General features: G+C 39.2%; 1 protein-coding gene across 8 annotated transcripts in view; it reads left to right on the forward strand.

The window, feature by feature from the left end:
- Positions 1-26,248, forward strand: part of COL15A1 (collagen type XV alpha 1 chain) — a 159,698-nt gene that overhangs the window by 45,882 nt on the left and 87,568 nt on the right. For all 8 annotated transcript variants that reach the window (XM_075493597.1, XM_075493601.1, XM_075493599.1 and 5 more), the window contains exons 3-7: positions 4,996-5,543; positions 8,960-9,034; positions 9,462-9,557; positions 19,462-19,588; positions 20,848-20,966. In XM_075493597.1, the coding sequence (XP_075349712.1) occupies positions 4,996-5,543; positions 8,960-9,034; positions 9,462-9,557; positions 19,462-19,588; positions 20,848-20,966 (965 nt within the window). The remainder of the gene's footprint in view (positions 1-4,995; positions 5,544-8,959; positions 9,035-9,461; positions 9,558-19,461; positions 19,589-20,847; positions 20,967-26,248) is intronic.

Consider the following 26,248-nt stretch of genomic DNA (forward strand, 5'->3'; position numbering starts at 1 on the left):
CATGTTTCTTTCTGGTCCACTTTTCTGTCTAATGAGTAAACCTTTCTCCTCCTACCTGTTTCTAAAGAGCTTTGCATTTTTTTTCCAGTCTATTTTGAGCTTCATGATCTTCCACTGTTATTGATTGCTGTGCTAGAGACACAATAGGGAAAACAGGTATCTTCCAATGCCAGAATGGTGGTTTGTAGTTTTTGCAGTTACACTATTTTCAGTAGTGAAGTAGTGAGGTAATTACATGCAAAAAATAGAATTAAAAGAAGAAAAAAACTCTACTATTGTCATCAGCAGTCTTGAAACAATCCATATATTGATTTACAGGATGATTTTTACAACACACTGATACTTCTCAACTGGTCCCTGAAGCTACTCAGCGGGAATCTCCAGCTATCTGCAATCTATAACAATTCCAATTATAACATACAGTAACAAATGGTAACAAATGCAAAGTATAGCACAGCTCGTAACTCTAGAATTACAAAAATACCATCCCAATTTATGGTATTCTACTACTTTCTTTTTTGAGATAAAATATAGCTAATATTAAAGCTGCTTCTGTAGCACACCTTCCAGTGCCCCAGGTCTAGGGAACATGTACATAAACGGGATGAATTCTGTATGCTCCACAATATCCAGTGGCTTAGTAACAATACATGTTTGAAACAAAATTATACTGGTGCAACATATTGCTCTACTGGCTTAAAGGTACCTAAAATAGCATAGCATTTACCTATTGATTCAAGGGAATAAGAGGGCATTTTTATTCTAACATAAGTGCAGCAGGGGGACATGAATTTATCAGACATAATTGAATGCGAACAAAACCTGTGGCTGTAAGTCCATATTCTGCTCTTAACTGTAACTGTAGGTCCTGATAAATCCATTAAGAGTTGAGCATGAGCTGTAAGTACAGAATTTGGCTAGAAGCTTCTTGTTTTGCTTTTCTGTAGTGGATAGGTGCAAGCTTCTACCCTAGTTTCACTGAAGTGCGGCTATTTGCTGAGCCTTCTGACTTGTTTTACTCAAATGAAAATCCTGATTCTTCTTTACTGTCTTTTGCTGCCACCTTTTGCAAGTATGTTTCATTTGTCTCAGAGCCTATGCTAAAAGAGCAAGTGTTTTGGGCTCTGTATGTTACTGTTTGGTATGTGACTAGGAAACTGCAGCTAGACTGCAGCTCCACATGCTCTGTGTGGGGAATGAACAGGCTTTTTTGCATTTGCCAAATCTTCCTTTGAGAATGGGAAGTGGGAAACTACAGTTCTATTCATTAAATTATCTTCTGGGATGCAACCTGCTATCCGAGTCTGATAAGCTGAGTGCTGGCCACTTTAGATATTCTCCATCTGCTTTCTAGGTCACTTTTCCCATGGCTTTTTGGAAGTAGGTTTGGTATCTGCGTACAGATCCTATATTCTCCTTCAAGCTTACTATTTACCTTACCTTTTTACTCTTGAGTAATGGCTTATGCATTTTATTTGTAGTTGATGTTCCTTTATGTGTATGTATGTGTGAATATAAAACATGACTCAATATTAGATTCACAATCAAAGAATCATTAGCTTTGGCCAGAAAAAAATGTGTTCACTTTTCAAACTGTTAGGAAGGGGCAAAATCTATCAGGCAAAGCATATAAAAGTCCCTAAGGGAAATAGTTTCTGGATAAGGAGCTAGTTTTTCTGTTTCTAAACATAGCTTCTATACTTTCTAAAAATATGTAAGAGAAATTGTTTCTGTATGGAGCACATCAGACTTTTTCCAGTTAATGAGTTCCCTTAGCAACTAGGTGCCGAAGCTAAAGTACAGAGAAGATAGATTAGATTTGATTTCAACTGGACTATAACATCTTTGGCACAGGCAGAACATTTTACCATTTCTTTGCAAAGCCACTAGGACAATGGAAACCACTTTGCAACACATAGCCCAGGATGGTACTGCATATGAATAATGAATAACAGAAGTATATTTCAGCTGAAGAACCTCTCTCTAGCTCTTCATCAGAACCAGCTTGCCAGGTTTCAGAGAAAAGCGCAAGATTCATTTATTTTGCCTGATTTTAATCAGGTATTTTAAGCAAAGTTTTTGGGTTCACTTTGTTTGCAGTGTTCAGATGGACTGTCATACCTTTTCCATTACTATTCCATTTGGATTTATTCAGCCTATGTAGCTATTACAGTTACAGTAACTGAGTAAGTTTAAAAATTGAAAGATACTTCCTCAATCCACACTGCACAAATATATACATTATGAAGGACTTGGGAATGCTTACAAATCATGGAAGATTAAAAGTTGTATTATAACCAATAACTTTGAAATTATTCTCTACAGTAATTGTTAATTGTTTTGTACAGTTTTGTTTCAAATCGCCAGCTTGGGGAAAGGTCACTATCTCCCTTGAGGGATTAGCCTGTAGGCAAAGAGATAGCATTGTCAGTTTTTCCTCATATTAAGGTCATTTTCTCCTTTTCTCAGCTTAATTTCATCCCATTATGTTCCCTGTAACAGAGGAGTCTCCATGTAAGCAGCTAATGGGTACCCATCCTGTTATATTCTTGAAACCCCCAACCTCATGATGTGGGAATGGCACATTAGTATCTTAATAAGAAAAAGCTATGGTGAGAGCTGTGAGGTTAATTATCCAATTTCTCTTTCTTGATGGCCAATCATCATGCCTGAACTGGCCAGCTAATACAAACACATGCAGCTTGGAATCATCCTTTAGCACATGCTGGGGCAGGGGAGGGATGTAAAAGTGCTATAGGTATTGGAGGCAGGAATAGGTCCTATGCACATGAGGAAGAACTTGGTTGGCAGGATATACTGCACTGAAATGAAAATAATGATGCAGGACACAGATCCTAGGAAATCAGGTGTTACAAGTTCTGCAGCAAAAGTTGTTTGTAATTATATGTGTACATTCCGCGGTTTTATATGCAACCAGGAAACTTCAGCTCATCCCATGACCGGAGCGTACGGGCTGCTGGTAAAATGCAGATCATCTCAGGGTGAAATGCATCAGAATCTGGGTATGACTTGGTCCTTGATAGGCAGGCTGAGCTAGGAGCCAGCTCCATGTGTCTCATCACCTGCTTACCTTTAGGAAGACTGGAAACTTGTTTTCAGCTTCTGTAAATACTTGTTCAAAAAACAGATCTTGGGACTGACTCATGTCTGTTGTCCCTAAGGTACTTATAAGAAGATGGGGTAGTTTTAGCTCCTGTCACCTGTAAATGTCTGCAGTGTTAGACTACCATAGGTGGCATCAGTTCTCCCCATGTTGTGTTGAAAATTAAGTGACCATTGAGCAAGATAACTTTGCTTAATGCTGTCTGGGGACATCAACTTAAGGAACTTTCCTGATGCAGAGATGTCATCACAAGGAAGGGTCTTGGGAATACTAGCAGTGGAGACCTAACAGATGACAGCCTGTGTAGGTACAAAGAAGTCCCTCACCACCACAGGTACTCTTCCAGACACATTATTTACACCTGCTGTGGTAGAAGGGCGAAAAGTGAAGTATGAGACATAAATTCAATCTGTTCTTAGTGAGGTTTCAATACTGTTTGCTTCATCTGTACTGTTCTACCACAAGACCTCTATTTTTCACGCTACTTTTTTATCTGATGGAGTTAATCTGAGAACCATGGTAGACTGGTGTGTGAGGTAGATAAACAAAGGAACTGCAAAACAGTGGTTCCAAATACATCCCTCTTTTACCCAGGATCTGAAGATTTTCAGCAAAGAATAATGTAGATGGAGACTAGGATGCATTGGATAAAGAAAGTGATTAAAAAATCTGACGTTCTTGGATCATGGAGATCTTGTTTCATATCTGCTGAGAAAACCAGCAGTTACTTAGTCATGAACTGGAGTTTACGAGTGATTATAGTTTTACATGATGTAGCTACATTAAGACATATCCTAGCACTTTTTTTGCTTCTGCATAACATAGATATTCTCAAAAGGGTGAAAATGTACACCAAGTAAGAAGAATTGAGACTTTTAGATAAAAAGAGAAACTTAAAAATGTAAGGTTAGAGGAGATTGCAAAGGAAGAAAAGGGTTTAGATTTGAGTGGAGCTCTGTATAGATTCAGATCTGAATCACTCATTATGATTAAAAATGGTATCTTTTTTTGCTTATTTTTACTTCTTAGAAGGAGAAAATTGGTAGAAGTTCTCCTTCTGGTATGCTGCTGGAGTATGCCTTGCCAAGGTTCTAGTTAAAATTGGGTGTAGATGCTTAGGTATTGTCATTGCTCCTTCATTGCCAGGAAGGAGTTGTCTCTCTGGGCATGTTTGGCAGAGGTACTTAATTCTGTGTGTTTGCCAAAGCAAAAATACTCTCATTTCAAAACTGAATTTTGATTGCTGAATAATATTTGTTATGCACACAGTGCAACTAAGGAGATAAATCTGAGAATAAGGGCATAAATAAAATCTAATATCTGTTGTAGAAGCAGGCAACTGCAAGGGCTAAAGCAAATCCACTGTAATTTTTGTCTTGTGTTTGTGAAACTGTGTCATGCTGTTTGTAGAGAACTCTTGCTGTCTTCTTAGTTTGTGAGGATAAAGGATCTCAGTTTATTTGAGAAAACAAAAGGTTGCTCAGTCTTCACTGAATCCACTCTGCAAGCACATTCAGCACTTTTCTTTGTAGTTTATGGACAGCTGAAGTTAAATATATGTTGTTACCACATATATTGTTACCACATATACCAATATGAACTACTTGTTACCACACAATTTCACCAAATGTTTACATGCACCTTTCTTTAGTATACAAGTAACCACCGTTAGTCGAAGGACAAAGAATGACACGTGTACTTAGCTAGATGTGTTTAAGCACTAACTGAACTGGGGCGTAAAGTATTAGAAGTATGTTACTGGTATTATAACACTGCTTTACAGTTTTTAAGGCCTTTCTTAAATCATTTAAATTAAATGGGCTATGCACCTCAACAATAAATAACATGTTTTTTTCTCACACACTTTACAGAACGAGGCTCAAAAGGACATCTTGACCTCACGGAGTTAATAGGAGTTCCTCTTCCTCCTTCCGTCTACTTTGTCACCGGCTATGGAGGGTTTCCAGCTTACAGCTTTGGTCCAGATGCTAACATCGGTCGATTGACAAGTGCTATAATACCATTGCCTTTCTATAGAGATTTCGCTGTCGTAGTTACAGTGAAACCAAACAGTGATAATGGAGGAGTGCTATTTGCAATAACAGATGCCTTCCAGAAAACCATTTACCTGGGAATGAGACTTTCACCGGTTGATGACAGCACCCAGAGAATAATTATGTACTACACAGAGCCTGGTTCCCATATCTCCCGAGAGGCTGCTTCATTTAAAGTGCCAGTGATGACTAACAGGTGGAATAGGTTTACAGTGACTGTTCAGGGAAATGATGTTGCTTTGTTCATGGACTGCGAAGAATATCAGAGAGTTCAGTTTCAAAGGTCAGCTCAAGCCTTGGTATTTGAATCTGGCTCTGGGATATTTGTTGGTAATGCAGGAGCCACAGGACTGGAAAAGTTCACAGTAAGTACTGCCTGATAAATTCACATGCCTCAGTGTTTTATGCATGTACTCTCTACCCAGGAAAGTCTGCTTACAAAGGTTATATCCCAAATGAGGTTACAAATTATATAGCTTGTATTTTCCATAGTGGCTAGGGTCCAGACAGTGCATATACATAAACTCTGGCTTAAAATGCAAATGTTCCTAGAACCTCAGAAGTTTATTAATGGTCCAGATATTAAGCTCAATGCTCAGTTTGAATACTAGGAATGTCAAAGTAAATATATCACATAACTTTTTATGGCCTTTTTATGAAGGGCAGATTTCAGACTATCCATTTGTTTAACTTCTGAGAATAAGACCTTAGTAGAAAGTCAATATTTTAAACTCTTATTAGCTAGACATGTTTACTTCACGTTCAACTTCAGGAAGAGAATGATCTCATCAAAGTTAAAGATAGTTGGAAGATAAAGCGCTATTTCTACAATTTATATATTACTTGAAGCTTATCAGGTGCTTTAGAAAAATAGAATGGACTGAAACCACTACTACAAGGCTCCCAAGCCTTCTTAGCTTGAGTGCAAGCATCTTTCCCGCTGCATCCCGACTGGAATTCTCAGCCATTGAGCTTCCAAATGGAAATGTGAAAACTGTCAATATGCGTGAAACTGACTCATTGTCAAACTGAAAGGGAAATGTCACACTTTTTCTGTCTTGTTTTTATACTTCCTTTGTACTTCAAAACTTTTACAGTATTTTGTGAGATTAATATATCTTCCCCTAAATTAGTAATGCAGCAGCACAAAACTGAGTGGATCCTTTGCTTTAGAGAAAGAAGATGTTCTTTCCAAAGTTCAGGTGTACTGGCAGGTTGTGAGCTCCATCTGGTAAGCAACAAAGCTAATGTACTTTTATCGTTTATCTGACTAGTCTAAGCACCTAGAATTACAGGAATATATTGATTAGCAGCAAATAAGTGGTGGAAAGGGATATGTAGAAAAACTGCTTTCTGGCGCTACCTTTCTTAGACAGATGGGATGACTGGAGTATTGGGGATGCCTGATTAGTAAGTAGGGATGAGAAACATTCAAGAAAATGAGACCGCTTTGGTACCCCACCTGGAAAACACATATGGGATGATCAGTTGCTGAGATTATCACAAATAAATCTGTAAATATGGTGACAGGAATGCATGGTGGATTACACTCTAAGGCATTTCCACTGAAATAGGCTGTTCTGTATGCTACATCGAGTACATAAATTTCAGCCAATATTCTGATTGCTTCAGTACTATTTATTGTGACATGTACTCCACGTCTTCTGCCTTTATTTCTTCATGCATCATATCTCACAATTGCTTTTGTGTAGAAAAACTAAATGGTTGGTTCCTCCTCAAGCTCTGTTTGTATGACAAGAACGGTTTACATCGATTGTCCAAAATAGAAACAATTCACAGCAGATTGTGCAAATGACTCTGAATGGATGTCGGTTGCTGGTTTGCTCTGGCTAATGGGAATTCGTGTGTCTAAGGCTCTGGTTGCCAGATGCAAAAGGACATAACTATCGTCAGATTTTATGGAAACAGGAGGCAATTCTAGCCCTGGTGCTTGTAAAGAAAAGTGGAAACCAGACAATAACCAAATATAGCTGAATCAGTGATGATGCCAGATTCTGCAAACCAGCTTTAACAGAGAAGGCAGCAGCAGGCACAAGACCCAGAAGGGGACTACAATACCTCATACCTACCATCCCTACTATGGCAGACTTGGTCATGACTTTCCTGGTTGGATTAATCGGCTAGCAGCAACATTTGGGAAACATTAGGGCTCTCCATTTTGCTTCAGGACCACAGATCAGAGCAAAAGGAGAAAAATGTGTTCTCCAAATGTGATTCAGTCTTACTGTGAAAACAAAGCATCACTTCCAAGAGACTGCTTAAGTGTCTGGTTGTGCCTCCTTTCATGTATAATTTTTCAGTGAACTGTTCAGTTAGTCTGACATTGTTCAATATCTGAGTTGCCCATTATTAAGTTTTGAGAGAAATAGGATTGTTCAGTTCACTGAGCTGTTATCTCAGACTGCCTGCAAACTCAGGAAGCACCAACTGCATGAATTTCATGGTCTTTGAAGATATAGAAATTAGGGGATCGTTAAAGATAGAATCTCACATTTTGTTCCTTTCTGAAATATTCTAGAAGCCACCAGAAATATTGGTTCAAAAGTACTTCCTTGCTTATAATTCCCCAGGACAGGGAGGACAGGGAGGGAGGACTGCTGCAGAGAGGAAAGAGTAAGTGGAAAGTCAGACATAGCAGTGTATACAAATGGTAGCCACTCCTCCTGTGGAGTTTGCATTTTTTGGTGGCTTTAAGTAACAGCAAAGCATACTACTTTTCTCATCTCAACAGTTGTTGCAGTTTTCGTTACCAAGACTTGGGCTTTCTATACCCCTGAGTGAGCAGATCTGCTGTGTGTCTGTGGTAGTACTCAGCAGACAGAGCACAACCAAGATATCATTGCATGGTGAAAGCGGTCTAGCTCCTTGAAGTGAAGTAACTAGACTGAGAAGTATTCTGTGTCTGTCTAGAGATAGAGACTAAATCTGTCAGCTTCTTCAGCCTCTTCTCTACAGAAAACACAAAAGCAGAGAAACAAAATATACAGTCAGCAAAACAGGAAGAGGCACGTCATGTGTGTTAGGTAAGGTGGCTCTTGATTTGAATACCCATCTTTTTGTCTTACATGTCCATCATGCCTAACTGTGAGACCTCATAACAAGGAAACGTCCCCCATGTGTTTCTTAAAACAGTGAGTCTTTGTAATCTAAGAAACAAGACTTAAATGTTTAAAATGAAATTGTTGCTGCTCCTTCAGCATGTCAGACTGAGAAGTATAATTTGTAACTCTGAAAAAAGAAACATTTGTTATCAGAAAATCCATCTTCTTTCTTTCTGCTTTGAAAAGTTTTAAGCTGGTTTCTCCCTGACCCACTTCATCACTTCCTGGTATTTCCTTCCCATCCTTTGTCTCCATTTTCAGGGGTTTTCACATGCCATTTTTGGAGCTGCAATGCACTTCTTAACTAGAAAAAGCAGACAGTGCTTTACAGACTGTAGGACATCATTTAGGACTAGATCCTTCAATTGGGGCACTAACAATACAGTGTAGCAATCATACTGTCTTTGGGACATGATAGTCTGTATTCTGGCAGCTTCAATTTTTTTCTACATTTTGCAAAAGGAAAATGTAAGAACATATTTACATTTTTAAACTGCATTTATTATCACAAAATTTTATGCTTCAGATCATTTTCCAAGCAAATCAGAACAAAGTCTGTGTTTTTTTGTTGATTTGTTTAATTCCCACCCCTCCACCCCTCCTTCACACATGCTGCTTAAAATATTACTTCCTTGAACTGTTTTTGTTGTTTCGTGTAGGGCTCAATTCAACATCTGACAATCAAATCTGACCCAAGGGCTACTGAAGATCATTGTGAAGATGATGACCCTTACGTGAGTATTCTTATAAACACTTCTTTATCTATCCTCAGTGCCTCAGAGATTTCAAAGTCATTTGCCATCAGACATTCTTCATAAGACTAAACGCAGTATTTCTTCTTGGGAACATAGTGTTAAAACTATCTGTGCGTGGGAAGCTCTGTTTTTGACTACACAGCCCCTAAAACTGTGATTTTTCAAAGAGCATCATTTACTTTTGTCTATAACACCTCTGAGAAAATGAACTATGACTTTTATTTTTCTGAAGGGTCATTTTCATGAAATGCTGTAAGTATTGAAATAAGTTAACATCATAATGACACTGAAGCTCACCAACTGGAAAAAAAAAAGTTTTTTTCTGCATTGAAGTAGCCAATTCCTTGAGATCATACTTTTTTCCCTGACTTTTATGAACTTGCTATCATGATTGGGTTTTGCACAGGCTTCAGGGGACATCAGTGGCAATGGCAGCATTCAAGAACATGAAGGTATTTCTGAGACACAAGAAGTCCTTGCACCTTCTCATCTTCCCATAAGGGTAAATTTATTTGATTTATTTGCTTTACATTTCTGGTTTAATACTACTTTTTTAGATAGCGAGGTCTGGATTTTGTCACTAGTATTTCATATGTGGCAACTTCCTAAGGCACCTGTGAGAACAACATGCACCCATCCATACAAATGACTGCACTGTGCCAGATCAAAAATCTGGTGTATTTGACAACAATCAGCAATGAGTACTTTGGGAAGAGTATAATAACAGATCAGGAACATAAATATGACACTTACCAGCAATACTCTTTTACTCTGCAACAATTTCCATGTCAGGTGATACTTGAGCCAGGAGTGTATCTGTTTAGTGGACCTCAGCTGAGATTTTTGCCCTTGAATTCCTTGCTTTGTTTTTTTTTTTAACCCATGGGAATTTTACCATCCTCAGTTTCCTGCTGCAGAGTTCCTTATCTTATTTAATGACATGTCTTGTCCAGGACTTTCACCTTTTGCTTGCCCTTCTGAACGTGCTAACTACAGCTCTCATTTGGTGGTTGCTCTAACTGGAAGACAGAGTAAACAGTTGTTAGTTACTCACCATAACATTTGTGAGTTTAGAGATTCCTGTCACATTGTGTTCCCCCTCCCTTTTTGTGCCAGGCTGAAATGTTGCAGTCCATTCCTCACAATGAAGCTTTCCATGCAGCTTATATCAAGCATTCTTTTACCCAAGTTCTCATCGATTCCTTTAGAGAAAACCAGTAGGTTTGTGAGAAATGACTTTACAGCAACCATGCTCACATTTTCCTGATATAGCACATACTTCATCTCTTTCATTGTTGAATCCTTCAGAACTCATGGGTGAATACTGTTTGGTTGTGATGATTTGTTGCCATTCATTTAGTCAGTGTGTTTCTTACCCTTTTCTTACAAAGACTTCAGTTTTAGACATATCCTCTGCTAAGTTTCCCAAAGATATTATTTTGCAGGAATTTTAACTCTTCCATGGTCAACATGAGTGCAACAACCTTTTTTCTTCTGCTATGGCTTAAAATTCTCTGAGCACTCTTTTTACAACTTTATTGTGTATTGACCTGGATTCCTGCTCCTGATGTGTTTGAAAAGAGATTTATTATTAAATTTTATGCCTTTTACATATAGCTCATAAAACTCTTTTTGGCCTGCCTTGTGCTTTTCACAGAATCACAGACTAGCTGAGTTTGAAAGGGACCTCTGAAGATTGTCCTGTCCAACTCCCTTCTCAAAGCAGAGTCAAGTACAGCAGGTTGCTCAGTAAGCAGGTTGCTCAGTGCCAGTGGGTTTTGGATTTCGTCAAGGGTGGAGACTCCACTGCCTCTCTGTTCCAGTGTAGTTTTTTCTGTGGTAGAACCAGAATTTCTTGTATTTTAATTAGTGTCCATTGTCTCTTTTCCCTTCACTGGCTACCACTAAGAAGGGTCTGGCTCTGTCTTCTTTACTCCCTTCTATCAGGATTTTGTACACTTTGATAAGATTGCTCTGAACCTTCTGTTCTTGAGGCAGTCCTCGCTCTCTTATCTCCCTCGCATAGGTCAAAAGCCCTAGTTCCTTAATGATGTACATGGTCCTTTGATGGACTTGGTCCAATATGTCCATGTACTGGTGAGCCCAGACCTGGACACAGTACTCAAGGTGGGGTTCTCACCATTGCTTAATACAGAAGGATCACTTCCCTCAACCTGCTGGTGATAGTCTTCCTAATGCAGACCAGGATGCTACTGGCCGCCTTTGCCAGAAGGGTACATTGCTGGCTCTTCTTCCACTTGTCTACCAGCACCCTTTCCTGCAAAGCTGCTTCCCCACCAGTTGGCCCCCAGCCAGTACTGCTGCATGGCGTAATTCCTCCCCACATGCACAATTTGCATTTTACTTTGCTGAACTTCAGGGAATTCTTGTCTGTTTATTTCTGCAGCCAGCTGGGCTTCTTCTGAATGGCAGCAAAATCACCTGGTGCCTTGATGACTCCTCTCCATTTTGCATCACACCACAAAATTTAACCCATGAAATCTTACTGTGCTTTCACTTCTCATTTGGATACAACTGCAGCTAATTCAGGAAAGATGTCTAACCTCTCTAGTCTATCCAGAAAAAAATCAATTCTTTTAGCTATTGCTTTAAGTTTCTGTTTAATAATTTTCATAATTACTACACGGTTCAAAATTACACAGAGCAATAGTAGAATTTTTTGCTTTTACACCTCCTTCTGCAAGATGTCGTGGTTTAACCCCACCAGCAACTAAACACCACACAGCTGCTCACTCACTCCCCCCGGTGGGATGGGGGAGAGAATCAGAAAGGTAAAAGTGAGAACACCCGTGGGTTGAGATAAAGACAGTTTAATAGGTAAAGCAAAAGCCGCACACGCAAGCAAAGCAAAATAAGGAATTCATTCACTCCTTCCCATTGGCAGGCAGGTGTTCAGCCATCTCCAGGAAAGCAGGGCTCCGTCACGTGTAACAGTTCCTTGGGAAGACAAACACCATCACACCAAACGTGTCCCCCCTGTCCTTCTTCTTCCTCCAGCTTCATATGCTGAGCATGACGTCATACAGTATGGGATATCCCTTTGGTCAGTTTGGGTCAGCTGTCCCAGCTGTGTCCCCTCCCAGCTTCTTGTGCACCCCCAGCCTACTCGCTGATGGGGTGGTGTGAGAAGCAGAGAAGGTCTTGACTCTGTGTAAGCACTGCTCAGCAGGAACGAAAACATCCCTGTATTATCAACACTGTTTTCAGCACAAATCCAAAACATAGCCCCATACTAGTTTTTATGAAGAAAAGTAAGTCTATCCTGGCCAAAACCAGCATACAAGAATGTTGTTTCTCAGCATAATCTCAGCATATTATTCGCTGTTGCAGAGTACAAAAGGTAGAAAATTTATATTTTAAATGTGCAAGTGTTATTGTTACATTGCTTAAAAATTAGTAACACATCTATGATTTACATGAACAGGGACCTAAAAGTGTAATAGCTATTGTTCATCACTATATACCACTCCCAGGGAGTAAAAATGTGACACTTTCCTTTGATTTTCCAAACATATGAGATGAGTCTTGGGTACCAAATGTTATTTCAAGATCTGACAATGTCAAGGTAATACAACAATGTCATGCCTTCTTCAGAAGACCTAGAAGTTGCCTACGGTTAACTGGAATTCCATAATTAAGCTAGACTCAATTCCCAGAAGGAAAAATGTCACAGAAAAAGTATTACAGAATATAATTTATTATTTGGTAATGATGAAGTTGTGGTTGTTATAAATGAAGAGGCAAAGTATACCTTATGCTGATGTGCCTCTCAAAGACACACTTGCTCATCAATGATTATATCATTGCAAACATTTTTCCATTCAGGTGTAATACTTTCACTTACTTTATTTTAATTTCTCTACAAATTATTGTCTCTTTTGATGTTATTTTAATTTTCTTGTTAAAACATTTTAAAGATTGTCTGGGAAACTGAACCATGCTTTAAGTACACAAATAATTTTCTCTGAAGCGCTACACCACAATGTTAATAAAGCAAATATGTATATATGGCAGATTATCACCCTTAGAAAACAAGAAAGAAAGAAGCCTCTTCATAGCTCTTTTTTTGTTCTACAGAAACTTTTTTGGTGGCGGATTGTCAATTTCTTGGACTGTGTAGAAAAAATCTTCATTGTGTCTGTGTGCAGTCCCAGTTACTACTACAGTAACTCTTTGCATGAGCCAGTCACAGAATGGATGATGATACACAGGTTTCTGAGCCAACTAATCATAAGCCTCAAAGGCCAGTAAATTACTATTTTCTTCAAAATGCAAGAACTTCATGTGAAAGTACTTCCTTGGATCACACAAATATTTTTTCTAAAATGCCTGGGGACTTCAAAAGGCCATACCAGCATGTCAATAAATACGTAATCTCCTTTAGCAAACTGTTTAATGTTATTGCCAAATTAGAAAAGTCTAAATGCAAATGACTCATGGGATTTGTATGCCTTCCAGAGTGACTGCCCATGGAGTTTTAATGGGTTTATTCTTTAGAAATATTAAACAGGAGACAGAGAAACAAATGACAACTTAACAATCAGTACAGTCACTGACAGATGTTTCTGAGACAGTTTTTATTTATCTTCTACTCTGAAAAATAGCTGAACAAACTCTTCAAATCAGCACTTTGAAGTAAATTGCTATGCTGAGCTGGAATGAAACAAGTCAAAGGTCATACTTGAAAATGCAACCTCTGAATAAAGACACTTAGCAATGTTGATGGTGCATATTCTAATTTTTATTTTTCTGCTAAGTAGCTCAGTACTGTGCAGTAGGAATGGATAGCATTCTTTGGACTATTTCAGAATATTTCCATTTAATGGGCCTTGTGAATCAGCCAAAAAGGCCTCAGTGAATCAGCAAAAAAGGTTTGCTTAACATTTGTGGAAGAGGTGTCTTTTCATAAAGAGTCTCTGCTAATTGATGATTCAGGCAAAAACTGTCCTTGGCACGTCTTATCTATAGGGATCTTCAGAAAAATATAGCCTGAACTACTTTGTATGTCAGAAAGGCACTGCCAGAAAGGAAAAGTAGGGAACAGCAATTTTCATTGCCAGTTCACAAGTGTTCAAGCCATTTCATGTGTGTTGTAGTACTGGGTTTGTATGATTTTTTCCAGGAACAATACTATCCATTTTGCTTCATTAACCTTACATCTTTATGAACTAACAATCATAAAAATACAATCAAGGATCATAGAATATTTCAGATTGGAAGGAAGGTCATCTAGTCCAACCTCCCACTCAAAACAGAGTCATCAGTCAGATCAGATTACACTTTTCAGAGCTTTTTCCAGTCTGGTCTTGGAAATATCTGAAGATGTAGACTGCAACAACCTCACTGTACAGCCTGTTCCAATGCAGGTCTATCTTCATTGGTGAAAATGTTTCTCCTTATATCCAGTCAGAACCTCTCTTGTTTCAACTTAACGCCCATTGTCACTTGTCCTACTGCCAAGCACCACTGTGAAGAGCCTAGCTGTGTATCATTGATGAACTCTGTGTAGGTATTGGTAGGCTGCCACCAGGTCTCCCATAAGCCTTCTCTTCTCCAGCCTGAAGAAGACCAGTGCCTTCAGCCTTTTCTCACACAACAAGTGCTCCAGCCCTGGTCTGTTTTGTAAGATATCTGCTGAGCTCACTCTAGTTTATTGATATCTGTCTTGTAATAAGGAACAAAACCAGGCACAGTATTCTAGATGTTGTCTAACAAGTGCTGAATAAATGGGGTTAATCACTTCCCTAGACCTACAAGCACATAGCCAGAATTCCTGTTAACACAGCCTTCTTTGCTGCCAGGGCATGCTGCTGGTTCATATTCAGCTTGTTGTCCACCAAGATCCCCAGGTCCTTCTCTGCAGAGCTGCTTCCTGGTTTGTCTGTCCGCAGCCTGTGTGATTGCAAGGGGTTCTTCCTTCCCAGGTGCAGGACTTCACATTTGTCCTTGCTGAGTTTCATAAGGTTCATGTTGGCATATTCCTCCAGCCTGTCCAGGTCCCTCTGGATGGCAGTCCTGCACTTGAGCATATTAATTGATGCACCTCCAACTCCCACTTTGGCATTACCTGCAAACTTTATGAGCGAGCACTCTGCTGCCTCCTCAGGTCACTGGTAAAGCTGTTAAACAGAACAGATCCCAGGATGGACCCATGAGTATGTCCCATTAAACACTATGCTCTGAGTTCAATCATCCAACTGTTTTTTTCAGCCATCTTGTTGCTCTTCCATCCAGACTGTAATGTCCTAGCTTGGATACAAGAATATTGTGGGAGACAGTGTTGAAACCTTGCTAAAATCAAGGTGGATGACATCCACTGATTTCTCCTCATCCACAAATCCAGTCATTTTAACACATAAGGCAATCAGGTTGGTCAGGCATGATTTACCCTTGGTAAATCCATGCTGACAGTTCCTAGTTACCTTCTTCTCCTTCATGTGCCTAGAAGCATGTCCTAAGAGGACTTGCTTCATGATTTTCCCAGAGATCAAAGTGAGGCTGACCAGTCTGTAGTGATGTGGATTGTTCTTTTTGCTTTCGAGTAAATGTAATAATCTGAGAGTAAATGTTCCAAATGAGTTTTGCCATTTTTAAACTAATTTTTTATTATCCACACACTGATCACAAGAAATGGAAAAAGTTTTAAATTATTTTTATGGGGATTCTAAAGTATGTTCTGGATTGCATATTAGTATTTGTATTCTGTATTTGTCCTTGTTTCTTCATTCAGAGTTAAATATAAAATCCACTAACAAATTTTACCTTTCAATAACCTAGTCCCTCATTGTTTAATATGTGTTCTTTATAGAAGTGACACACACACTTTTATACATATTGACACAAATAAACATGGAACCAGACTTTTTTCAGTAGTGACAGACAACAAAAGTTGCAAGTTGTAGTTGGGGAGGTTCAAGCTGGATTTCAGGAAAACTCTCTTCAATAGGATAACAGTGCAGCACTGAAACAGGTCATCCAAAGAGGATATCAAATCTCTGTCCTTAGAATTTTTCAAGATTTGGTTAGACAAAGTCACGGCTGAGCTGATCTACTTACATGAGTGGTCTACCTACATGATCTTGAGAGGTTCCTCCCAACGAAAATTTCTTCCATGTGCCCATGCAGCCTGTGTGAATCTTCACTCAGTGACATGGGCTGGGGGCCATTTTTTCTCTATGTTTTTTCAAGTCCCCTGTGGCTGGACATAGAGTGGACAGAATACCAAAGAAAATGTATCATTAGTGCAAGAGAACGAAGTCCATCATGGAAAAAGTTACACTGAAGTTGCTCTTTCCCAAGGGAGTGATTCCTAAGTCACATTTACACAAGCTTTATCTTGCTGTTGTGCCTGTGGTGGCAGAGGTTACATTCAGGAAATTCCATTCTTACATTCTGAACATCATCCTGAACACAGAAGGCAGAAATCAGAGACCAGAGAGCCTGGGAAGACCTGCTGGGCTCTTACAGAGGCCCAGAATGAAGGCTTGTCCTCAACGGTGTGAATCCTTCAGTGACACCCTTCCTATTTCCTAACAGACCGGGCAATGTGGTGTCTACCATGTTCCTTGAAAATCATGTGCACAGCCTAAGCACTTAGTTCTTAGGCCATGCAGTTGTTTTCCAGAAAATGTGGAAGCCATTATGTTCCCAGTTAAGGAATGCTAAAACAAGTGTTGGTAGAAGGCGTACATAAGAAAAAGCAGCATGACAGAGGATGTAGATTGAACTAAGGAATATCTCTTTCTACTATCACCTCAAAGGAAGTGATTAAGATCCCAGCACTTGCTGCATCCGTATCAGACCTCTCTCCTGTTACTGAGGGTTTTCTGTAAATTCTGGACCTTTCCTGAGGGAGGAAAACCCTCAGTGTCTGAATTGCAGTGTATGTATGGGTGCTAAGAACTGTCAAAGAAGCAGCCTAAACTACAAGGAGATGGTCTAGGTGACACAGAGAGTCTTTTCCTTATCACCAGAGGACAGAAAATCTGTCTATTGGAGAAAACAATATCTGTGAGTTTCCCAAGAAGCATTGTCTTCTGGGGGGAAGTTTTGAGATGGGCAGGAAAGCAGGAGAACGCACTGAATCTGGTTTTATGCATGCAGACAGGAATACCTTTTATAACTCTGGTTTTAGGTAGTTCTTCAGAGTTCAGTACTCTGCAAGAGCTAGATTGTAACTGGCAGTCCTCTCTGTAATGTCCTCCTATTCATTAGGAGCTGCAGATGGGAAAGCAAAGGGACTTAGTGCTTCTTAGAGCTTCACTGACCTCTGAACAGCTGTACCTGTACAAATACTGCTCTGTATATACATATACAAACATACTAATACAGCTCTGTAAGGAAGACTGCTGTGGGCAGTCCACATGCAGTGGCATGCTGCTTTATTTTCTGTGGGGCAGGAGAAGATACTAAAATGCCCACCTGTAATCTCCTAATCCATTTCCCTGTTGCCTTTGTGCACAGGGAGTACATGTGGACAAATAGAGAATATCCACCCTACCATTCTTTTACTAGACACATCCTTTCAGCTCCATTGGCTGATGTTGATCACTAACCTTTGTGCATGGTTATTAGATACTACTTCTTTATTCCACAGATATGTCTTCATGTCTAAACTGACTGGAATTATTTCAAGAGATTTTGTTGGGGTTTTTTTCCAATCACTTCAATAAATTATGAGCGTACTTTTTTCATTATCCTAATTCTTATAATTCTGTCAGGCAGGTAATCACTGTTACCTGTCAAGTTTACATTCTTATGAGTGTAGTGTGAGGTTTGGGTTGTTTTTCTACTATCTTCAAGTAAATACTTCTATTTTTCCTATTGTTTTCTAGTGCAGAGAGTTAGATTTGGGATATTTACTAATACTATGGGGGGGTCCATTTTATAGCGTTTTTTTTTTTATTTCTCAAAATGAAGCATTTAAATCTTTGTCCTGCTGTTGCTTTATTTATCTTCCCAGTGAGAAATAAACATCAGGAATGCTTTATAGACTGTACAATTGAGCACACTCTGAATTGTGTGAATTATTTTCTACAGTTCATCTGAAGTATTGGTTATTCTTCAATTCTCCCATCAGAAGAGGGAAGTCACTGGACATTGCGTTTAAAGGGAAAAGCTGGTCCTCCTTTCTCAAAGTAGCCAAGACCCAGTCTTAGTAAGGATTTTTAAAACACAAAACCCTGTAACACATAACTAGCTTAACACTGTAAGTTTACTATGGTTCAGATAAACAGGCTGCATAAAAAGGTTTATTGCTCTCTAAAGATTAATTGAAATACTCCTACACAGAATGTCAAGAACAAGATATATAGTTATAAGAGAAATAAGAGCAAACAAACATTTGTTTCTTTCTCAAGTGGAGTAAATAAAACTGAAATCAAATGTAAAAACTTTTGTCAACTATAGTGGGGATCAGATCGGGCCCACTGTGGAAAAGATTTCCTTTCCCCTTCAAATGGAGCCCTAAAGCCTATATTCAGTATGTTTCTTAATAACAAGAAGTATCTTGAAGCTTTCCCTCAATTACAAGGATACAAAACCAGTGAGATAAAAATCATGCCAATGATTCCTTTTGCTGACAATTCAGGAACTATTTCAGCAAGCCCTATTATGCCACTTTGCACATCTGTTTCAAGACCAGGATGCTTGGCCCATTAGGTTGGCTCTAGGTTACCACGGCAACATAATCACTTTTAAATTTTCTTTAAATTGCAAATGCAGGTTTGCATGAAGTAATCTCCTCACTACACTGAGACAGCACTTCTTCAGGTCTCTAATTCCAGTAGGGAGTAGGCTCTTTGCATTCCTGCATGCAGCTGATACCAGATTATTGAAATGGCCACCTCTTGCTCACCCACAGCCAGCATGGGGAAGGGTGGGTACCAGCCAGCTCTAGGCTTTTAGACCTGCAGTGATAACTTTACATTCCTTGTGTTTTCCTCTCTCTCTATGGGTTTGTCAAGTGTACATCACTTGGTTTGGAGGAATGGAGTTCAAAGCTATTGTGCTAGTTTTTCTCAAGAGCTTGACCAAATTAGCGTGACATCTGCTCATAAGCAGAAACTAGATGTGTACTGTAAACAGGAAAAATGAAATAGAAGGTGAAATAAATTAAAAACTTGTAAATGAAAGAGGGTGTATATATTGGCCATTAATAAATTTCAGGTTTTATGGCAGCAATGACAGTTAATGAGCAGCATATGAGTAAGGACAGATACTGGCAATATATTAAGTGAGAAAGATCTGGATTTCTGTTTTGCTTCATAAATGTGGTACTTTTGATTACTATGCTTTGAGGAAGGTAATCTACTGATTCTTGCTTTAAAATATGCGATAAGCTTTTTCTCTAAACAGTTCTTTGGCATTTTATGTTTTTTTTTTAGCCTGAAGATACGTTGCCTGAGCCAGTGGAAGCCCCCCCAACTATATTGTCTTATTTGGAAGAAAATGATTTCTCTGGAAATCACAGATCAGAAGAAACCTCTGAAGCAGCTAAACTTAAAGAACAAGGCACTGCCTCTTTTTTTGGTGGGGGTGGGGTCATTCATGTTCTCTGGGTCTGAGTCTGTCGTTTCCCTGTGTATGAAAAGCCGCTGTCATATTTTGGGTGCTGCCAGGAATGGAAAATCCTATGGTTTTGGACATCCTATGTGTTAGAAAAGAATTGGCACATCAAAAATTTGGCTTTGAAACTGCAGTCTGTTAGACTGCAATTTGTTAACAGCAGCAAAGGTAAGTGGTAGCAACTACAGCCACCGTTCAACACATCTCTCACTTTTCACTCCATATAGGTGCTTATCTCAGTTATTAAACATGCAGAGAATAGATTTACCCTTCTATAATGTGGAAGTTTCAGTCACACAACTATGGTTTATATTTTAAAATTAATTAAAAAAAAAAAAAGGATAAAGCAAAGAAGCTGACCTGAGGAACTGCTGCTGTGATACTCTACAACACTCCAGTAAAGTGCAAGTGTTAGGCAAAGGGAATGAAAGGAGAAAAATCCTCTTCATTCTGCTCAGGTCAGTGAGAAGCATGGCACTTCTTGAGACGTACCTCTGCAAATAGTGCTACTGGCTCTAAAGCCACGTGGCACCTTTAAAAGGAATTTAAGATGAGTATTTAATTTTATGACCTTCTGTTACAGTGAAGCACAGCCTTTCATGTAAAACTGAATGCCACCACTGAATAAACAACTATATCCTATTATGTTCCCTGCAAAGGATGTGAACCTGCCTAGCGTACCAATGAGGTGTTTTGGATGCAAGTGTAGGCAGCAAAGTAATAACAGCAGGGCATAATGCACTGAGGAATCCAGTCCCCCACTAGTAAGACAATTTCAGTGCACTCCTGGAAAACAAAAAGTAAAGCTAGCTATCTTAATAAGGCCAAAGACAATGTTTCTATTTAAATTTCATACATACTTCAGATAGTACCTCTTCTACATACCTCTTATTTTTGATGTTATATAGATGAAAAATAAGCAACCATCAGACTAGAGCTTGAGGCAAAGAAGATGATGCAATACAGTCTTTGTCCTTAAAATAAACATTTGGTTTATAATTTTATTCTCACTTTTCTCTTTTTTTCTTTCAATTTAAAATTTTCAGAGTTATAAGATGACTAATATTAATCTTTGGAATGTATTTTGCTAATAATATAAATAATTTCTTTTTTCGTACAACTTTCAGCATCTGTGCTCTGATAAATACCTCTGGGTGGGTTTTATTTTGCTCTGTCTCTCATTAATAAGTGATTATTTCATTTAGATTCAGCTGTCATGGAAACTGGACAAGGCAACAGTGAATCTACCACTGTCACACAGAAAATCTTAAGAGAAGAAGATGGCTCTGGTGCTAGTGTTTTGCCAGGAGTAAGCGGAGAGGAGGTTTGTACAATGGGTTTATCATATGCCTTATCTTTTGTCCCAAGAGCAGGAAAACATAAGAATTTTACGTGCTTTTCTGAGTTGGTACCTTTATCTATTCCATCTTAGCAGCACGCCAAAACAGAAGTTACTTTTTAAATTCTTGAACGTCCTTTCATGACATCAGGCTGAAAAGCACTGACGCTATGCAGAAGTTTGGATCTATCACCACTGAGATGGGCTTGAGATTTTTGACTAACAAAACAAATTTGTTCTTTCAGTTTTGCATTTTTTCATTTTGCATTTAAGAAAGTGAGAAACAAAGAAAATAACCAACATAAATCCTCACCATAAAAGCCCACAATTTTTAGTCCCTAAAAGCAGACATCTTGGTCTTACTCACAGTAACTGCCTTGCAGGTGAAATTCCTGCTTCCTTCTCAGAAGTGTGGCATGTAAAAAGATTTAAAATTACACCCTTTGAGTGCTCACCAAGTGCTTCTGTGTGAGGTACCAAGTGCAAAGATGCACTTTATTATCACAGTGCTTCATTATCAGGTCATCCAGTCAGAAGACTAACACTAAAACACACTAAACTCTGGAGGAATCCATGCCTAAAATGTGTAACACTGGCTTCCCTTAGTTGCCCACAGACTAATCTGAAAATTTATAGTTTATGCAAATTATCCCTTTATCAACCCAAACTTAGTTGAGTTACCATCCACGAGGTTGATCCTATATTCCATGTCTTGACAAGGGAATGACTGCATGGATTGCACTGGAAAAGCGCCTGCAACTCCTAGTTATTTCTTTAAGAAAGCAGTGTATGCTGCCGCCTGACAGCTGTGTATGTTAACATCCAGAGATTAAAAATCCATTAAAAAAGTAACCAGCAGCTTTCCTGGCATTCACAATAAAAAGATGCTTTGACTAATAAAACATTAAGCCTGAACAACCTTTCCACCCCCAGATGGCCTTATAAAGGACCAAAGTTGAGGCAAGTCAGTAAAGTTGTTTGGGGTCCTTGTATTACTCATGTCTGTGTCAGAGCACTTACATTAATAAATGCTGTTTATAGCCATGCCTAGCTTCTCTCTAGGCTGCCAGCACATTTTTTAGTACTCTAGAAGAGGCAATATCTGGACATCTTTCACATGTCAGAGATGCGTTCCAAAAATCCTGGTCAAGCTGTCTTGTTGTAAGCGTCCAAGCAGGAATTCCTTGCAGGATTCCTCCTGATGGAAAAAGAGATTCTAGAAAGTTTGTGTGACACCATCAAGTGAGTTGTACACCACTGAACAGAGGAAAGTCTGACAAAGATGGGCTGTAATTTAATTGGCAATTCAATTCTGCCAGGACCAGGAATAGCTATAAATTACATGCAAAGCATTGAGACTAGTCACATTTTCAAAATCACGTTTTGGCAAACCCCTTATAAAATTAGATACTCCTTTTGGGTAGACTCCTGTGGGTCTGGCTCCTAGACAAGGAAATTAAGAGAAAATGCAAGGCTGTAGCCTGTCTCTACTTTGAGGTTCACACAGTACTAAGAAAAATGGCAGCCCTTTTAACTCCTAAATAGAGAGTACTCCAGCCTACATGACTGCAGGCACTGGAAACCCCAAAGGGCTATGCCATATGTAGCAAAGTCACCCTCTCTGGTGAGATACTGGGCTTTGAAAGATACTGTGCCTACTGCATTTATAAGGTAATGTGTAACCTGAATTTCATGTGATTCTGCAAATTAAAATTATGTATGCCCCTCATTTGGAATCCTCTGAGCTGGAGGGCTCCAGCTACTCAAATGCTTGCCCTGCTTGCTGACATATTTCAAAATAATCAGCTAGCAGTACATTTTTCGTTAATTAACATTCCTGATCCAACAGCCACCACAGATTTTTCTAAGCAGAAAATAAATAATGACCTTTCCTTCCTCTTGTCTTTGTGACTCCTACGCCAAAAGTCTGTTCTTCATATTGCTTGAAACTGCAGTCGGTTATGACTGCTTCTGTTTGCCAGAAAACATACAGCCTCAAGAATGATAGAACTTTTATTCTAAAGTTCTATATTGTGTGTTTTATTCAAGTGTTTAAGGTTGCTCCTTACAGGGTCTTCTAGCATATCTGTGTTTGTTGTGGTAAATTATAACAAATGATGAAACGTTAGATTAAGGATCATCCATTGGAGCTGACATACAAGAGGCTTTAAAATTTGTTGGAGGACTTCCAAATATGATTCCTCTAACATTTTCATGCCTGCGATCACATTTTTTTAAAAGCAGCAATTTTAATGTCAGGATGAACCATTGTTCTTACAATCTATTTTTTTTTCAGTTTTGGGCTATTTTTCTTAAATAAAAATCCGGTCTTGATTTAAGTAGTGTGACACAAAAAGCTTAAATCTATTGTGACAAGTAGTTCTGCTACTTTACATTCTTTACAAGTTTTTTCTTGAACTTATTCCAATTTCCACATCCTTTTCACTACATAGATACCCAAGATGGTTATACAATATGCTAATGAACAATCTTTTAGAAAATAATAATAAAAAAATTTTTTACGGCATTGAAATCTGGTCTTGTGAATACATAGTAGGAGTGGCCCCATCTCCTGTAAGTTTACCATTGTGCAAGATCTCCATTATACCAGTTATGCAATTTGTAATCCAATTAATATGGGTGACACTGATCAGGCACAGCATTGTTTTTTCAGTGTTGTATAGAACTCAGACAAATGCCCCTCAGGAAAATTTGCTAAAGTCAGATCAACAGTGTTACTGTTATCAAGCACACATAACAAAGAAAATTATGACCTGTTTGTCAGACAAAAACATGCTGATTTAGCATTCATTATGTTCACACTGCCATTTCATATTAGAATAGAATAGAATAGAATAGAATAGAATAGAATAGAATAGAATAGAATAGAATAGAATAGACTATTTCTGTTGGAAAAGACCCACAATGATCATCTAGTCCAACTGCCTGACCAATTCAAGGCTGACCAAATTAAAGCATGTTATTAAGGTCATTGTCCAAATGCCTCTTAGAGGCTTGGGGCATCAATCACCTCTCTAGGAAGCCTGTTCCAGTGTTTGACCACCCTCTCAGTAAAGAAATGCTTCCTCATGTCAAGTCTAAACCTCCCCAGTGCAGGTTTGAACCATTCCCACGGGTCCTGTCACTGGATCCCAGGGAGAAGAGATCAGCACCTCTCTCTCCTCTTCCCCTCCTCAGGAAGCTGTAGAGAGCAGTGAGGTCGCCCCTCGGCCTCCTTTTCTCCAAACTAGACAAGCCCGAAGTCCTTAGCCGCTCCTCATAGGATATTCCTTCCAGCCCTTTCACCAGCTTCGTTGCCCTCCTCTGGATGCATTCAAGGACCTTCATATCCTTCTTAAATTGTGGGGCCCAGAACTGCACACAGTACTCAAGGTGAGGCCGCACCAATGCTGAATACAGGAGGAAAATCACCTCTTTTGACCAGCTGGTTTGATGCACCCCAGGATGCGGTTTGCCCTCTTGGCTGCCAGGCCACACTGCTGACTCCTGTTGAGCCTCCTGTCAACCAGCACCCCCAGACCCCTTTCTGCAGGGCTGCTCTCCAGCCACTCCTCTCCCAATTTATATTTGTGCCCGGCATTACTCCTTCCTAGGTGCAGAATCCAGCATTTTGACTTGTTAAATTTCATCCCATTAATCATAGCCCAATGCTCCAAACTATCTAGATCCCTCTGCAAGGCCTCTTGTCCCTCAAATGAGTCAACAGCACCTCCCAGTTTGGTATCATCAGCAAACTTGCTAATGGTGCATTCAACTCCTGCACCCAGATCGTTGGCAAATATATTGAATAGAACTGGCCCTAGAATTGAACCCTGAGGAACACCGCCGATGACCAGTCGCCAGCCAGATGTAGCCCCATTCACTACAACACTTTGACCTCTGTCCTTCAGCCAGTTCTTCACCCAGCACACCGTGAACCTGCTCATCCCACAGTTGGACAACTTGTCCAGAAGGATGCTGTGAGGGACAGTATCAAAAGCCTTACTAAAACCCATAAAAACTACATCCACTGCCTTCCCTTCATCCACTAGGCAAGTGACCTTATCATAGAAGGATACCAAATTAGTTAAACAGGACTATTCCTTTGTGAACCCATGTTGAGTGTGCCTGATGATTGCATTACTCTTTAAATGCCTTTCAGTAGTACTCAGTATAATCTTCTCCATTATTTTTCCAGGAACTGAGGTTAAACTAACAGGTCTGTAGTTCCATGGGTCTTGCCTCACACCCTTTTTGTAGATTGGAATAACACTGGCTAGCTTCCAGTCAGCAGGGACCTCACCAGGCTCCCAAGACCTTTGGTTTGATTTAGTTTGATTGAGAGGGGTCCTGCCATTAGCCCCTTCAGTACTCAAACAACCTGTGTCAACAATCCTGTTATCTCACTCAGGTTATGATCTTACCCCCAGCTTAGTTAACTAGATTCTCTTCTAACACGTCCAGATGGGAAAAAGATCTCTAATGAGACCAGATGAAAAAATCTCTGGTCTTTGGGAACTTTCCTAGTGACAAAACCCAGAAAGACCTTTAAAAAAACCAGCTAACAGCTCCCTTGCTGAAAGCTGTCATCCTGCTAACTTTAAAATGCTTGATGGTTACTATATTACATCCCTCCTAGTTTCATTAGCTACTAATGGAACACAAAATATTTCATTGCTGCTATAAAATGCGTGTAAATCCCAGTGCTTGTTTCAAAATATGATACAAAAATGACTTAAATGTTCCATCCTGTATACTGGATTTTAATTTACATATGTATTAATGTCCGAGCTTCAACCACTGAAAGGGTTTATTTTGTTCCTGGTATATTTAAATTATTCTTTTTATTATTCTTACTTTCTTTTGACCAAATACTGATGCTTAGCAATTTTTTGCTCTTGTTTGTTGTCTATTTTTACTCTTTACTATCAGTTTCCTCATTTCATCTTCTGCCACTTTCCTTTTTAACCAAGCTGGATATGTAACCCTCTTTTGTTAGAGTTGTAGATCTCAGGGGAGTTGGCTAACGCATTACTAAACATATTTTTTTAACTTTTACAATTTTCTCCCAGACAGACTGAGTTTGTGAAACTGGTCTTTTCCAAACCTACCTTATTGATTTAGACTGTGCAGATTTGTGCAGATATGAAATTAGACCGTGGTCATTTGCATCTAGGTAACCAGCTCTTATTTTTTCCAGCTCAGTGAGCAATTTATTTGTACTTGTATGAATGATCTCTAATATGGACTGCCTTTGCTAAATGGGT

The sequence above is a fragment of the Mycteria americana genome, chromosome 2 (genome assembly GCF_035582795.1).
Source record: "Mycteria americana isolate JAX WOST 10 ecotype Jacksonville Zoo and Gardens chromosome 2, USCA_MyAme_1.0, whole genome shotgun sequence".
Taxonomy (NCBI): domain Eukaryota; kingdom Metazoa; phylum Chordata; class Aves; order Ciconiiformes; family Ciconiidae; genus Mycteria; species Mycteria americana.